The sequence below is a fragment of the Heloderma suspectum genome, chromosome 3 (assembly GCF_057233095.1).
Source record: "Heloderma suspectum isolate Gila_16-S chromosome 3, 16-S_ref, whole genome shotgun sequence".
In the NCBI taxonomy this organism is placed as follows: Eukaryota; Metazoa; Chordata; class Lepidosauria; order Squamata; family Helodermatidae; genus Heloderma; species Heloderma suspectum.
Window position 1 is genome coordinate 188820344 of NC_139460.1, and position 17821 is coordinate 188838164.

At 41.2% G+C, this 17821-nt stretch overlaps 1 protein-coding gene across 9 annotated transcripts in view; it reads left to right on the forward strand.

Annotated features, from left to right (window-relative positions):
- The window catches only part of KAT6B (lysine acetyltransferase 6B), a 182844-nt gene that overhangs the window by 119008 nt on the left and 46015 nt on the right, over positions 1–17821 (forward strand). For all 9 annotated transcript variants that reach the window (XM_084845193.1, XM_084845199.1, XM_084845191.1 and 6 more), the window contains 3 exons: positions 6042–6183; positions 9240–9401; positions 11776–11869. In XM_084845193.1, coding sequence (XP_084701319.1) covers positions 6042–6183; positions 9240–9401; positions 11776–11869 — 398 coding nt within the window. The remainder of the gene's footprint in view (positions 1–6041; positions 6184–9239; positions 9402–11775; positions 11870–17821) is intronic.

Below are 17821 nucleotides of genomic sequence, written 5' to 3' on the forward strand. Positions count from 1 at the left end.
TATGCAAATAATATGCAACTTTTCTAATTGTGAACACATGGAACGTTGTTACACAGTGAATTATGATAATTTGTCGATATCAGCTGCATTCAAACATCACAATAATTCTAAAGGTTTCTGGCATATTGTAAAAGAGCCAGAATACTAGTGCACCCTGCCTGATGGTTCCCTTCTGTCCATGGTTTGTTTATTGTGACATGCTCGTATCTCCCCGGACAAACTAGAGGGCCAGTTTGCACCATCACCACAGCCCACCGTGACTTATTTAAGCCACGGTGGGTTGTTGTGTGGGCAGGTGGCTATTTTAAATATTCAACCCCTGGCAGGGGATTCCCATGGGTTGTTTTGTTGTCCGAACCTGGGTGGCACAGATTGCTTGAAGGTTAAACAATCCTCAAGAAACCCTACAACAAACCATGGGTTATTTTAGGGTTTGTTTAAACCTCAAACAACCCCTGCTGCCTTGGTTCGGAAGACATGGGGCTTGAATCGGCAAATTGGTGCCTGCTGGCACGATGGCTCATCTTGGCTTAAATAAGCCATAGTGGGCTTTGGTGATCGTGTGAATGAGGTCAGAGTCATAAGTCATGGTTTGTTCTTCGCTTATGACTGTGGCTTATCTGGAGAGAGATAAGCTAGAGTTCCTTGTTCACACATCGTTACAAACAAACTACGGATGGAAGGTCTGCAGTTTGTTCAGCTGCTCCTGCTTGCAAGAGGAGCCAAGTGGGAGCAATCAAGCAGCTGCTCCAGCATGTTGGCTTATTCACAATTAGCCAGAATTCATGAGAATTCTGGCTTATTGTGACATGCAAATACGGCCAGAACGTTATAATGACATATGGAAGCAAATTCAACTACTGTGTTCAAAAGCAACAAAGCAAATGAGCCAATGTAAATTGGTGACTGGAGTGTTGGGTCTGGAGGTGGCAAACACACGTCTGGCCAATAAAACTCACTGGCTGGCCATGCAAATGTCAGTGTCTCTTAGTCTAACTTACCAAACGGGGTGTTCTAATGTCCAACTGCTTCTTTGAGCTCCTTATACAAAGGGAGGGATATACATTTAATAATATGCAGGTTAGCTTTTTATATACATGTTCTTAATTTGCAGGCTTTATTCTGAGCTTTTATATTTGAGGTGTTACAGAAATTGGATTTGGTGTCATGTTGGGGCAGAAGGAGAGAGATGGGTAGGTGATGGGCAATAGTGGTGTACAGCAAAGGCAAGAGGACTTAAAGCTATGAGGAGGAGGCATACTACGAAAGTTCCAATCTCTGAATATGAGAGTAAGGGAACTTCTGCAGATACCATCTTTTTATTGCAGGCTTCTTCAAATGTATGTATCCATAATAATGATGGGTTTTTACAGAATAAAATCTGAAGAGCTAAGAATTGTGCACCAGTTGTTAAATCTCAATTCTGTGGAGAACTGCCAGAAGTTGTATATTGGAGGCTGCATTGATGCCTGGTGACCAAACTGCTAGAAGGGTCACTGAGGATCGTAAAAACCATTTAAAGTGTGTAAGAAACTGAAGAAAACAGTAAAATGATTAACCATTCCTTTTTGCACATATTTCATCTTTTAGAATATATTCCCTTTTGCCTTCCAGTGTTGTGTTCCACCACATAATGCATGCAAAGCACATTTTTGAGGAAAGTAATAATATTCAACTATAATAAGATTTAGAAAATTGAGTCACAGAAATTCACACAGAACATGAAGCTGTGTGCCTACGTAGTGGTGAGTCCTGTCTGCCTGATAAGAGTAACTTGAATGACCTGGAATTGCCCATATCAAATGTTCAGAATAGTATAGATAAGTTTTACTTTTTAAATAGGAATATGCATTACTGTTTCCTTCTCTTCTGCTTCACTGAAAGAAGGTTTAAATGAGGAGCTCAGGATGTGTTAAACCAAAGTAACAGCTTATGAAATGATGATAATGTCACATTAATTTTATATATAATGAAAAGTTAAAAACAACAGTTCATGCTTTTGCTGGATATACACATATGAGTTAAGCGTTTTCCTTCTGGATCCATGATGCCTAGAATCCATTTTAACACAGAAAACTGGACCTCCAGGTGGCCACATAAAAGTTGATGTGTCACACTTGGCTGTTAACATGTCTGTGCTTGCCCAGGATTATTTTGGTGTCAAGATTGATTAGATGGGGCATCTAGTGACATTTATCAATTACGTCTTGGTGTTATTATATTTTCTGCAATACTAAGGTGGAATATTAATACAGAAGCACTCTCCAAGAAAGCCATGGCAACTTCCCCTCCTTGCTCTGGCAAGTGTGTCTTCCCTTGTCTCTGGTGGAAGCTGCACAGTGGTGTCATCGTAATTTGCACGTATAGTATGTGTTCCTAACATGCAGCTGTGCATTTTTGTTGTGGGCCTGCAGATGCCTTTTTGCTTACAGTCATATTCCATTACATTTAGAAGCCTACTCAGAGTAGCAGAAAATCGTAGGGAATTTGTCAGCAGTAATGCAGATGAAGATACTACTCAAGCTTTACACAAGAGGCATCATAAACTCCTACTAAACTGAGTGAAGAATATTAAAAAAAACTAAGAATAAGAGGAGGGGAAAACTGGATGCATGCAGAACAGCAGTCTTAAGAATGTCATATTGGATATTTTATGGCATCACTGTCCATATTGACAATTTCACATGAATTATCCTAGAATGATTTCCTTCATTTTGGAAGCCTTAGTGAACACTCTAGCAGTGGAGTCTGTTGAGGGTGTCTTTGGTACTTGGAGGAGAAATAGGAATATTTGATTAGGGTTTAGATTTCTAAAGGCACTTGGACAACTCATTTTACTTTTCACATTGTTATCAGCTACTTTTTAGCTGATACAGCTACTGTATCAACATACAGTTTTGAACTGCAGGAATATTTTTTTGGAATAGCATAGTCGCCCCCCCCCCCCAACAGTACATTGCATGTGGTTGCACATTTTGTATACGTAAAAAAACTAAAAATAGCCATGCTGATCCATGAGAAAAAAATCCAGAATCCACAGTTGGGCAATACCTTTATTAGGACCAACCAAAATGCCACAAAATTCTGCAAACTTTCCAGTTCTCCAGCACTCTTCATCAGACTAGGTGGTACAAAAAGCAGGAGATTGGGCAAGAAATGAATTAGTCAGTGGTAGGGATGGAACCAGAGGAAGATTTTCTTTCACCTGAAGAGAGACTTTGCGCTGATGGTTCCATCTCCTCCAATCACTAGGTAATACAATTTGGCCTCAGTTGACTCTTTTACCCAGTGCACCACCTAAAATTCTGCTCTGTGCTGATTCAGGGACCTGTGTGTTTCACACAAGGGAAGGGACAGATCAGAGTTACAGCTGGACTTTGTGTTCCCTGAAATGGAGATCAGTCATTGCTTCTCCTTCCTAAAATACATTGCTAGGTGTAATCTGATACTTGTAACACCTACCACTGACAAATTCATTCAGACTGCAAATCTCCATTTTGAGACTGGGTCTCCCTGGGTCTGGTCAGATTTTTGGACTTTTGTTTCTTTACTCAGGAAGGATTTCTTGCAGGATCTACTTTGTTTTTCACTAGAACCCTGAGATCCACCAGTTGGAGACTAATGCAAAAGGCACAGAATTAAAGAATTCTGAGACCAGGAACTTGTTTTCTGTACCAGAACTGAACAGAGCTCACAATCCTGCCACACAAAAATCCACTCCTGGTCGCTCCCTTTCTTCATTTAAACAGTATAATTTGGGGTAGGGTGAATTCATTTTGTTGTTGCATTGCTCAACAATTGGTTGTCAGAAAACCTTGCTGATCTACTGCAAATTGCCCAAAGATCTCAGTAGAACCAGATCTTACCTTCTGCCCACTCCTGTTCTGGAGAACTTGAAAGTTTGCACAATTTTGTGGAATTTTGGTTGGACTTGGTCCTAATAAAGGTGTTGACCAACTGTGAATTTTGTGTATGGTTGCACATTTTTAAAAAAAGCCTGACAGCATCAAATAACAGGTCCACCATTTCTGGTAGATTTGGCGACTGTACAGTGGAAGGCCTGGGCACCAAGTCTACCAGGACAGTTAGACCTGGCCTTTGAGATATCTGTATACCAGGTGTACAGCTGTTGTTTCTCAGTCAGTGGACCTGGTGTCCAGACAATGACTTCCCACCTACAGCTGAAATCTCCAATTCTTTTCCTAGTTCCCTTCATCCCTGTAATGGCTCTTGGGCTAAGGGCATTACAAGCATGACAGGCATGGTTCATATTGGTGGGGGGGAGGTAATCTGCTCAGCTTGTAGTCCAGTCCTAGACTCTGCTACAGTGCATGAGAAAACACTAACTTCTGAGGAGCTGCATGGCACATTGTCTCAGCTTCACGGCCTGTATTAAAAGAGAGAGGGAGGAGCCCCATCCAGGCTTCCTGTAAGAACTAAAACTTGCATGTTCTCTTAAAGCTATATACCCCTACATCATATATCCAAACAACCCCCTGCAGACCTTAATAAATTGCACAGCTGCTACAATCAGCTTCACAGCACGCTCCCCAACTCATTTGCCTAACACACCAAGATAACAACATTGGACTACACTGCAGAGTTGTCATACACTAACTACTCTAATGCCTCCCCTACCCCATAAAATGGGAATAACAACACTGGGCTACTTTGCAGGGCTGGTGTGTAACCCACACACTCTCAGCCACAGCCCTGACTCCTGTAATGTAGATATAGTAATGATGAACTTTATCTGCGTGCATTATCAGGATATTTTTAATGTTTATAAGCTGAGAAAAAAACAATAAAATGTGTGTTAGAAAGGTAATCTTTGCTCCTCTTTTTCTTTTTGGGTAGACACACCACTGTCCAATCTGAGCTACACTAAAATCCTGGTTTTCTTAATTGAGTTTTTGAGGGACTAATCACTTCCCACTAGGGAAGACCTCACTTCCAAGTCTTTAAAATGAACTAGGAACTTCCTTCTCCAAAAGTGGGTGTGTCAAACATTGCTGTGACTTGGTTCATTTCTTAAAGGTGGGAAAGGTGGGAGCAGACTAATTTTGCTCACAAAACAAATGGGCAGAAGAGAATCTGCATTTTGCCTCACATCTCAGGTCCTACAAGGTCTAGAGACTTGCTTTTTTTTAATGAAAGCTGGGAATCTGGGGATTATGGCTCATCTTGGGGTGTGTGGCAGCTGACCTCCCCTTGCCCCTTTCTGTAGATAACATGAGCCTGAGATAGGGATGTTGGAGGAACCCTTTTGGGGGATGGAGCTCAAGGAGCTTTTATCGGCTTGGCTCCCCGGCCTCCATTCCGTCAACTGCCAGCTGGCCCAACTGGTACAACAGGTCGGGCCAGCTGGTGGAATTTCAGTAACAAATTTTTTTTGCATAAAAAAACAGGTATGCAAATTTCAGCTGCAAATTACACAAATTTGCATACTTTGTGCAAATTGCAGCCATAATTTGCACAAGCTATGGAAATTTGCCCAATTTATAGCTGAAATTTTCTCAAATCTCTGTTTGCACAAATTATGGCCGAGACCAAAAGAAAATGTGTTAAAAGTCCCTGGAACTTGAGGAAACTGTGCAGCTTGGCTCACAAAAGCAAGCCGAGTCAGGCGCCTTGCAGAAGTCTGGTAAGCCCCCAAAGGGCCAGATTTCCCTGTGATGGACATCCCCAGCATGAGATTGCTATGTAATGTCATTCATAATGTCACTCGGTCTGATGAAACTGGTATGTTTTGAAAATGCATATGGTTCCAGTAGTTTGATGGGATTGGACTTTACAGCTAACTAGTAGAAAAACTGACTTCCTATCAAGTCCAGCAAGAATGTATGTTCTCCTGGATATATGTATGTTTCCTTAACAGAATTGTTAATGATCCCAGCCCCTTAATGATTAGCTTATCTCTGTTTTAATTGACTCTTTTGCTTGTTCAATGTGTATAGAAACTAGGCTGAATAAAAAACATTTGTGGTTTTATAATAAAAAAGCATTCGATGCTGACTACTCTGATTTTTAAATTTCAACAGACTATCAAAGCTTTTCCTGTGTGAATTCTGTCTAAAATATATGAAAAGTAAAAATATTTTGCTAAGGCATGCAAAGAAGTGTGGCTGGTTCCATCCTCCAGCCAATGAAATCTACAGGAGGAAGGACCTTTCAGTTTTTGAGGTAGGCAACGTTTCATGTATAATGAAATATAATATTATATTACACAATTTCATTTGTGTCAGTATCATTTCAGTTGTCTAAGCAACATTTCAGTTGTCTCAGTAAGGCAGATGGGCTTTAGAGAGGGGCAAGGCCACACCTGCAGTGAATGAGGAGCCTCAGCCTCAAGAAGAACTTGAGGCCACAACTCAGGGGTTGGGAAATAAGATGTATTTCCCAACTCCTAACTGAGTTGTGGCCTCAAGGAGTTAGGAGTTGGGAATACATCTTCAGCCTTCTAATCTTCATAGTGTATCTGCTAAACAGTTTACAAACCATCAGCATATTTCCAGAATTTTGTAGAGCCAATATAATGTTGAAACTGCCAGAATATGAAAAACAGTAATATGTATTTGACGGCTTTTAAGAAAAAAAAGTTCAGCTAAATTGTTAAATTATCAAAGTCAAAATCATGGGCCAGTATTCCATTTGGCATTAGTGCTAATGTAAATTATGTTACACAAGTGTAAACTACCTTTAGAGCAACACCAATAGCGTTTGCTGGCATGACATAACATAATTTAAATTAGCCCTTGTGCTGAATAGGATATTGCCCTAATTTTACATCCTTGTCTTCCCAAATGAAAAAGGAACAAAGGAAGACCACAGTTGAACCTGATATTAAAAACTATTTAGAATCCAGCAGGAGTTCTTTACTTCAGAGGAATTTGGCAGGAACTTTAGAGCCAAAGTCTTTGTAAAAGGAAACTCATGCTGCCGTCCTGTAAACATTTACTATATAGATCAGGCCATGTGGTAGGATACAATAATCTGTAGTTTGATACATCCTGGCACTTCTGTGTTGTGGTCCCCTTTTTGCTTTAACTTGCTGCTTTCTTGTTGGGATTGGTCTAGTATATTGTTAAGAGGGAAATGATAGTAGGGGACTGCTGGTTGACCCCATGGCCTTTGGCTTGTGGGGTACTGCAACAATCCATCTTGTCCCTTATGCTGTTCAGTAACCACATGAACCCTCTAGGAAAGAGCATCTGTAAATTTGAGATACAATGTCATTACTATGCTCATAATAAACAGCTTTGACTTGCCTTTCCATCAAATCCTAGGTAGGCAGTAGAAGTTCTGAATTTGTGTCTAAGGTCAGTGTTGGACTGAATGAGGGTGAACAAGCAGAAACAAGATAAAAGTTCTGTGGGTTGGGAATTCATCTGAATTCATTCATCATAGGGATACAACCTGTGTTGGTTGGGGTTGCAGTCTTCCTGAAAGACCCAGATCACAGCTTAGGTTTGCTCCTGGACTCTGCTGCTCCTTGATGTGCATATCTTGCTGGTTGTTCCATGACCTGCAGATTGGCATCTTGGAGCAACACAGAAATAGGTATTTTCCATGGTGGCACCCAACTTATGGAATCCCCCTGATATTCAAGAGGCACCAACTGTAGCATGCTTTAGGTGACAATTAAAGACCCATCTCTTCACCCAGGCCTACCCTGAGTGAGTGTCCTGCCCAGTTTGTTAATTATAGTGTTGTATTGGTTGTAATGTATTTACCAATGTTTTATATAAATGTTTTAGCAATTATTATATTTTTTAATGTATATTACAATGTATTTAAATGTATTTAAAATCTCTTGTAAACTGCTTAAGATATATTTTTAAAATATGGTAAGTGGCATATAAACCTATTAAAACATCATCATCATAAATAATTAATGGTGTGGCAATTGTGCCCAGAGGGTGTTTTGCCAGCTGTTCTCCATTCTGGAAATAATAACCTGGTCATAAGAATTCATGCCTTGGTTGCATCTGGACTACTGTAACATATTCTGTTGGGCTGCTTTTGAAATGTATTCAAGAATCCAGTTGTTGACTCGAGTTCACCGCTCAGAGCATAATTACACCAACAACTACATTGGCTCTCACTTAGTTTCCCAGCCCAATTCAAAGTGCTAGTACTGACTTTTAAAGCCATAAATGGTCTAAGCACCATATACCTCTGGATCACAACCTCCTGTATGAACCTACACATTTTAAGATATTCCTTATAAGCCTTGTTCCATGTGCTGCATTATCTGAAATATGGTGGGTGTCCAAGTGGAGTGAAACCTTTTTAACTGAGATACTTATCACTGTGGAAGTCCCTCCCTTGGAATGTGCACCTCCCTTCGTCCTTGTCTTTTAGACAGCTGCCCAATATTGTGGATTTCGGGTACTTTAGGCCTTGTATGATACCACTTGTGAATTTATATTAATTGCTGCTATTAATGTTTGCTTTGTTTTCATGTTGTGATTTTGTATTGGATTTTAATTATTACTAGCAGTGTTGTGCTTTTTTAAAAAATGGAAAGGCAGGATACAAGCTTTTTAATAATTTATTATCCATCATTTATATATTGATTTGATAGATAAATAAATGATGGAGAGCCAGTAAGAAAATGTGGGGGAGCAAAATGTAATGGAGATACTGGAAAGCATGTCTATGAAGGAACATATGAAAGTGCAAATAAAGGGGAGCAGCTGTTTACATTTCCTTTGATCTTTCATATAACAATTTATTTAGGATCAAAGAAATCTTAATATGTGAAGAGCTAATCCAAAACTGTCAGTGTTTCAAATTTAGCTTGGATATGTTCTTTTTCACTGAAGATAATGTTAGTTTATGTAATTACATCTAATAATGGCTATGTGTCATTATTAGCCTTCCAAACTGCCTTCCTGTTTGCAGACTTAATATTTCAGAGACTTGGAATAATGTTAGTCACTTCATCCACCTGCTAGTATAACCTTTTCAGTAATCAACAGCTTACATAGCTTTAATAATGTGCTCACAAATGTGTAGCTCGTATCTATTGAACTAGAGGGAATGAAAAAATGTAGCAAATCAAAATTATTTTTGTAGAAGTGTAGATTTTTTCTGAAGCTGTTATGGTTGTCTATAATGTTGATACTTAGGGCTTGGGAACAAAATCAGTTTTGTATGTGTTCCCTGTAAACCATTATATGCAGTGATCCAATACTGTGCCGAAATACTGATACAGAAAATTCTCTCCTTTATAGGTTGATGGGAATATGAGCAAAATTTACTGCCAAAATCTTTGCTTGTTAGCAAAGCTCTTTCTGGATCACAAAACCTTATATTATGATGTTGAGCCATTCCTTTTCTATGTTCTCACAAAGAATGATGAGAAAGGGTGCCACTTAATTGGATACTTCTCCAAGGTAAAACTTTGATCTTAACATTACAATAATGTATTGCTTTTGTTCTAGTATGCATAATTTCAACTGGAAATGAACACAGTTTTCTGATTATAAATAAGTACAATGCCATAATCAATTTATCATTTACTCCGAATGCAAATTACTCTGCTTGTGTCAAAAGTACAATGCTGCTATCTTTTTAGTTCCCCAAATCTTGTTGACGTCAGGGACAGCATTAGGAGCATTTGGTGTTGCTCTGCTTATTGAGTCTATTAATTTGCTGAATTGTACTTTTAACCTAATGTATTTGGCTTGTATATGATTGTTTTAATAATATTTCTACATATGCTTAGCAGAAAAGTAGTAAGTTTTTAAAATAAAATACACCTGAGCTTATACTTAACATGGGTTCAGAAGTTAGTTATTCTGAGATATCCATGGAGAGCAGAGTTGTGGGTTGATGCTATTGTTGACTGAAACCCCTTTCAGATAGGAAAGATGGTGGATCAGCCTGAATATACCTGGGACTTTTGTGAGTACCATACCCAATGGAGAGATGTGCAGGGGAGCAGTTCAGGTGCTTGAAATCCCACTGACTCTACTCTGCTTTTGTAATGTTCTGGCTGCCACCTCTTTCACCCCTGATTCCCCTTATAAAGAATACTGCGAGCTCGGATCCCATTGACATATATGTAAAGGTAGGATTTTTTATCCCAGTGTGCATTACTTTACACTTGCTTAGATCGAACTGCATTTCATAGAACCATAGAATAGTAGGGTTGGAAGGGGCCTACAAGGCCATCGAGTCCAACCCCCTGCTCAATGCAGGAATCCAAGCTAAAGCATCCCTGACAGATGGCTGTCCAGCTTCATCTTGAATGCCTCCAGTGTGGGAGAGCCTACTACCTCTCTAGGTTATTGGTTCCATTGTCATATTGCTGTAAAGGTTAGGAAGTTTTTCCTGATGTTCAGCCGGAATCTGGCTTCCTGTAACTTGAGCCCATTATTCCATGTCCTGCACTCTGGGATGATGGAGAAGAGATCCTGGCCTTCCTCTTTGTGAGGAATTAATTAATTAATTAGGGATTAATCATTAAAATTTGCTATTTTAATCCCCATTTCCCCAGCTTGGAGAGAACTTTTGGAACTCTTCACTATCCCCTTTTGTTTTAACAAAAACAAAATTGACAAACTTGGCCAACTCACTGCTCATCCTTAACTCAAGATCATTTATGAACAAGTTAAAAGCACTGGTCTCAGCACAGCTCCTTGGGGGATCTTGCTGTTTATATCCCTCCATTGTGAGTGTGGATGTCAGGGGAATCCACAACAGATTCAAATTCGATTGGATTTCTGTAAATCCAACCAGCAGGTTCCACAGTGGATCAGCTTTTTCTGAGGTGCGCAGATTCTGCGGACTTGTGGACTGCTTTTTTACTTTTGAGGGGATTTGCACAAATGCACATTGGCACAAGTGCACGTTTGCAAAGAAATTCTTGTACAAAAATCTGATTCCATCAGTGAGCAGGCAACGGAACGAAATATGCCTGACAATCTGCGAAACACAGACAGTATATCCCCAATTGTGAGGACCATGCAAGTGATGCACCTGACCCCAGTTTCAAGGAGAATATTGGGGATATCACTTCTGGCGTAGCCCCCAGCTTCTCCCCCCGCCCCAACTGTGCTGCCAGGCACAAATGGGCCCCTCCATGATTGCAGAAACTGTCCTAGAGATCCTACTGCAAGAGTAGCTTCCTTGATTGTCCTTTGTCTTAAGCAGCCAGTTTAATCTTCCCCTCTGCTGTGTTTGTAGGCATTGAATTATTTATATCTCTAGTCTGTACCAGATTCCAATGGTCTGAGGACCAGGAATTCACTTCATATTCAAAAGAGGATGCACATGGCTCTATGAAAGCTATACTTCAAATGTAACTTTAGATAAACAGTTCCGCCAGTTAGCAGCAATTGCTGAGAAGCAGATGAAATGTAGGTAAAAAGCAATTTCATTTTAATGAGGCCATTACTTCTGACCCAATCTGTTGTATTCACTGAATGAATGTGTAGGTATTATCTCCCTTTTGTATATTTCTGGCAGAAAAGTCAGGGAAGCATAAACAAAAATCACTTTCCATCCCGTTCATTGAAATTTTGGATTTATCTGCTCCCAATTTCTAAGGTGCTGTCTTATAAAATACCAAATCTTTTTAGAATATAGGTTTGATTTGCTGTTACACCTCACCAGGTGTATTCCTTTCAAAGGGATTGTTCTATTTCTATATTGACCTTCTGGCTGTTACCTTACTGGACTATTTTACAAAGATAGAGGCAGGTGCATGGACTTGCCCACTTAAGCATTGTTTGGACATCCTTGATCGGTTTCTCCTTTTCTTAGGAAAAACTATGCCAGCAGAAGTACAACGTCTCCTGCATAATGATCATGCCCCAGTACCAAAGGCAGGGATTTGGAAGGTTTCTCATCGATTTCAGTAAGTGAAGGGCTGTATTTACATTTATGATCTTCGGAGCTGACAGTTGTTATGAGGATAAAGCAACATAGAAATGTTATTTAACCTGTTTTGTTGTGTGTGTGGGGGTATCAATAGTTAATGGGATTTCTATTTCTATTTGCGTAGTGGCTGAAATGCTTCTTCAAGTGAAAAATCTGCTGCCTCTGTTGTACTCCAGGAAACTGAGAACATCTTTCTCAGTAATATTACACTCAAAGCTATTACACTGAATGAATTGTCTAAATTGCATTCATTTTGTGCTGCTCATTAGTTCAAAGAGAGGCAATTATTTGTGATTAAAGCGAAAGAAAGGTGTTAGTCCTGGGCATTCTGTAGCTGCCAAATCTCTCTTAACGTGGAGTGTATTTTAGCTGAACAGTGCTTATGCTGAGAAAGGATAATGTTTCCATTTTTTGTTCCTTTCTTTAAAGAATGTAATTACCTCACTTCTGAAGTAAAAACTACTTTTTCTGGCACAGTGTATAAACTGGTGTATCTTGAATTCTTCAGCATACATTTGTATATTGATGTATTTTAAACAGCTTGAACAATATTTCTCATATATATATATATATATATATATATATAACCACAATAAAGCATAAAATATAATTTAATAAGCAAGTGATGCAACAAAATACTTTGATTTCTGAACTGAATTATAATTCTGAGAAGGGTTATGAAAGCCAGGCTTCAGGGGCCATTTGTAAGTGCACCAAATTATAGCTTCACAGGGAGCATATAGCAGTGTTACTTATTTATTTTATTTATTACATTTTTATACTGCCCAATAGCTGAAGCTCTGTAATGGGATGTTACTAATTGGATGACTACCATGCAAATAAATGGATCAAATATAAAACTTCAGAAGCGGAGTAATGGCCTACTTTGTTCCTGTGAGCTGCACTTTCTGAATTATCTCTGGTGACGCATAATACTTTGGATTATGCTTCCTAGCTCTTGATAGGAGGCAAACTTCTAGAAAGAATAAAAGGCTGTTTCTTTGAGCACCCTGCTTCATCCTGCACATTGTTTCACCTTATATCTCAGCAGGTGTTGGTGGATCGTTGGTGCAGCAGGCACCCTTTTAGGGGGAGATTCCCCAGCAAACTCAGCCAGCAATCTCCCCCCTCACTTAGGGGATAATAAAGGACAAACCCCTCCAAGGGAGTTCTGGCCTCTGAAAAGTACACCAGTAAGCAAACAGAGCCATACAGTCCCTATGCCCCCACTCCCTAGCCACCATTTTAGTGTGCCTCTCAGGGACCCGTTTGCTGTGTTTTCCTGTTCCAGCCAGTCAAGGAGCACCTGAAGGCCACTGAAGGAAAAAAGGCATGTGTTCTTGCTTATGCATGAGTGTATCATCGTATCAGCGGCAAGAACAATTTCAGAGCCTGGTTTTATTGGTTTACTTGTGAGTTAATTTTTCATCTGACTAGATAAAATGTTCCCGGATGTATTCTAACAACATGAGCATTGCAGGGTTGGTGGATTTTTAATTTGTTGTTATTATTTGTGGATGTGTGTTCACTTCACCCACAAACTTATTAGGATAAAACTTTGCTAGTATCTCCAGCCCCAACACCCTACTACCAGACAATGACAGTCTTGCCCATCGGAGGCAAGTTGCATTTTATTTTCTATAACAACATAGCTTTCATCATAGCTATCACTGTGGGAAGACATGTGTCACAATAAAATGTTCAGGACAGTTTGTGTTTTTTCCATGAGAATCAGGTGGTCGTTAGGCCCAGTCTGGGCTTTAAGTCCAAGGAGAATTCTCTCTTCTTCTCATCTTAGGAAGTAGTGCTTCCAACATACTGCCTGAAAGCTAGTCACCCAGAACAGAAGATATGGCATACTTTGTATGTGCAAAAAGCTCTAAAAATCGTTCTGTTCAAGACATTTTAAGGCAAGGCATTATGTGTGAACTATAGCAGGCTTAACAAGGATGCTACTTTGGCATCCATAGATAAAAGCTTGCATTCTGGAATCTTATAAGAATTTAGGGAATCCTCCCCCAAATAAACTTACCTGAGGGGCAGCGGCTTCCTGGGCTCTACATTCTAGACCAGCTTTTCCCAATGTGGTGCCCTCCAGATGTTTTGGACTACAACTCCCAGGATTACTGACCATTGACTATGCTGGCTGGGGCTGATGGGAGCTATTGAATATGATGGGAGATATTCCAAAATATCTGGAGGGCACCCGGTTGGGGATGGCTGGTCCTCAAATGAGTTATGTAGAAAATGAGCGTCCACACAGTATTTTGTGAGATATTTCAGTATTGATGAGCTTTCTTCAGCAAAAGCTACTTTTTAGGAGCAGAATTCTTCAGGTAACATTGTACCTGAAGAATGTATCTCCTTTTTGTGGGGTGTATTCCTCATAATGATTGTTTGTCCCTTAGTAAATTCAGGGATTGTACTGCTCAGGTACAGCCCGTAACTATGGAGTGTCACTGGAAATAACTTAGAGAATGCAGACAGGTTTTCATGCCTGTGAGTTGTCCTGCTTGAGATCTCCAGTGATGCTCCAGCCCATCCATTTGAGGAAAAAAATGCATTATCAAAAATGAATACACTTATGCACACACATATACCATATGACAAAATAAGGGATTTTTTCTTAATACCGGAAGAGGAAAGAGAAATGGGAATGTACAAGGATGTGGCATTCTCTGGTTTTAAACCCACAGCAGTCTAAGAAACTTGGAACTTTTGGAGAACAAAGAGTTTCTTCCTTGTTAACTACTGCTCAAAGCTGGGGGGTGGGGGAAGGAAATAGGATGCATTTCAAATTAGGCCAAATTCATTTATGTCCATTGAAAAGCAGTGGTATGCCATCTCACCTCACTTTGAGCACTCTTGTTAACCAATTTTGACTGGTATGTTTTTGCTATTTTGTAGTTTGTTTAAGATTTGTGTAGTTATATTTTGAGAGAGAGAGAGAGAGAGAGAGAGAGTTGGTACTTGATGCATTGGAGACTAAAGAAAAGATGTGTCCTGCTAGCAGCAGGCTTTCAAAACATTACTTCTACAAGTCTGCCCCCTATCCTGAGCTGGAAGCAAAACTTTTAAGTATGGAGCATCACCAGAGAAAACTCGGCAACTCACAGTTAAGAAAACCAGTGGACCAGTACTTCACTTATGAAGTAAAAGCTGCTCTTTGCGACACAACATATAAATTGGTATATCTTCATTTGAAGCTACTGTGGTAACATGGGTTGGGGTGGGGCTTGTCGAAAATATATAAAGGGAGAATGTCTAAAACTTCAGCTCTTTCAGGTTGGATAACTTCCTAGGCCTTGGTCAAGCAAGCTCAGGAATTAATTGCACAGCTCTTTTGTCGCTAAGGCTCAGGAACACCCCCATAAGGGAGCAACTCACCCCAGCGACATGCCACTTATGTATTACTGCAACTCAGAGAAGAGGGAATGTTCGGGGCAACAGGGTGGCTATTGCCAGTCCCACAGATTTCAGGTGTCTCACAAGGGACTGCTGAGACCTGAGATGTATGTGTGGTTTGCTGTGTCTTATTTGTGGGTTGGGATGAAGTGGCCAAGCAGAAAGCCTCTAGCTCAGCTGCTTCTGCTGCTCTGAGGAACCAAGCATAGGGAGGAGGAAGATTGGTGAGGAGGAGGGGGAATCCTCCCTTTGTTCCGGAGCCAAAGAAAGGAGTGGGAACAATTTGTTTCACTGGGGATTGGTCAACTTGGCCGTCTCTGATATGTAAATAGGTACTTTTGTTGCATTCACATTTCACATTTTTAGGATTCCAATTCCAAATATCTCATTCTTGGTCAGGGTGATTGTGAAGGTGGTGGCCTTGCAACTCCAGACATGTGCAATGATACATATTATCTGGACCCATTTCAATTGGTCTTTCAGCTGGAATATGGAACTAAGACTGCTTTGGTCACCTTGGTGAATGACCTACGCCTGGAATTAGATGGGGGGACTGCAGTCCTACTAGTTATTCTGGACCTCTCGGCGGCTTTCAGTACCATTGACCATGGTATCCTTCTGGACCGCATAGTGGGGATGGGCCTTGGGGCATGATATTGCAATGGTTCTAGTCTTTACTGTCAGGTTGTCTCCAGAAGGTGGCACTGAGGGACTATTGGTTGGCTGTGCAGTCGTTTGGGATGGCAGAGAATTCCGCCATGGACTCCAATGAGGCTGGATTCTTTAGAACAGACCACTCCCCTCCGACACCCTGTGAAATTCTCCCTGGATGGACCCTACCTGCCGGGCGGGCCAGTCCGTCCGCTGCCGTCCGCTGCCCCAGTCTGTGGCCGCAAATGGTGTCCTCTATGCCGGATGCCATTTGTGGCTGCAGACTAGCAGCGGACAGAAGTCCGGCTGTGGACAGGCCCAGCTGGTGGCTCCGCGGACTTGGGAGTGGAGCCGGCCGGGGAGGATTCCGGGGGGAGGGACAGGTCACCTCCCCCCCACCGTAGACGCCCCCAACCGGAATGGTGAGTGGGGTTCGTACACCCCTAGCAGTCTTTGCTCTTTGGTGTCCCACAGGGTTGTGCTTTGTCCCCTGTGTTATTTACATCGACATGAAACGACTGGGAGAGATAATCCAGAGCTTTGGAGTGAGATGCCATCAATATACTAATGACACTCTGCTCTATTGCTCTTTGTTACCTGATTCCAAGGAAGCAGTCAACACTCTTGAACGTAGCCTAAGTTCGATAATGGGCTGGATGAGGGTGAACAAGCTGAGATTAAATCCAAAAAAGACTGAGGTGCTATTGGTCATTAGAACCCCTAGCTCTGGAATTGGAATTCAGCCTGTTCTGAATGGGTTTGCGCTCCCCCTGAAAGATGAGGTTTCTAGCTTGGGAATACTCCTGTATCCTATGCTGTCTGTCTTTGGATCTTCAGGTGGCAGTGGTGGCAAGGAGTGTGTTTGTACAATTACATTTAGAGCGCTGGCTGCAACCATTCCTGAGTCAGTCTGATCTGCAACAGTTATCCATTCTCTGGTTACATAACAATTTCGCTATTGCTGTGCGCTCTATGTGGGGCTATGGTTGAAAATAATCTAGAAGCTTCAGTTGGTGCAAAATGTGGCAGCTAGGCTGCTAACTACTGCACAGTATTATGATCGCATCACCCCAATACTGAAACATCTGCACTGCTTGCCAGTTGTTTCCCAGGCTCAATTCAAGGTGTTGGTTTTAATTTAGAGCTCTAAACGGCTTAGGGTCTGGCTGTCTGTGGGACTGCCTGTCTCGGTATAAACCTGCTTGCTTATTAATAGGGATGGGCAAACTCACCCCATCCTGTGCCATGTGCTGGACCCCGACTGGCCATGCAGGGTGAGATGCTGGGTGGTCTGCGGGTGCACAGTGCAGGACCGCCCACTCCCTCGATGAGCCACCATTTTGCATAAAAATGGCAGCTCAGTGAGGGAGTGGGCAGCTGTGAACTTACCTGACTCAGCACACTTTGAGATGGGCAAGCACGGAAATCTGCAGACTAACATTGGCGGGGCCAAGCCGGCAAGATATTGGCGAGCTTGGAGCCCCAGCCTGACACTTGTGCCATCCCTACGTATGAAAATAAGCAGGAGAGGCCCTTTTGGAGACCCCCACTTTCAGAGGGCCACTTGTTGGGCAAATGGGAAAGGGCTTTCTCCTGTTTTTCTCCCAAACTCAGAAACACATTCCCCGTGGAGTTGTGACTAGTCCTTATTCTCTCTGCATTTAAAAAAAATAATTTATGTATTTATTTATTACATTTCTATATTGCCCAGTAGCCAAAGCGCTCTGGGTAGTTCACAGAAATTTCAGGAAGGGGGTCAAGACACATCTTTTTAATGTGGCTTTTTAATCTGGCTGGGGCATGCTGAGAGTTGTAGGCTGTTTCGCTGTCTAAACATGCATAGGATTGCGCTCTAAGAATATTCTTTTGGTCC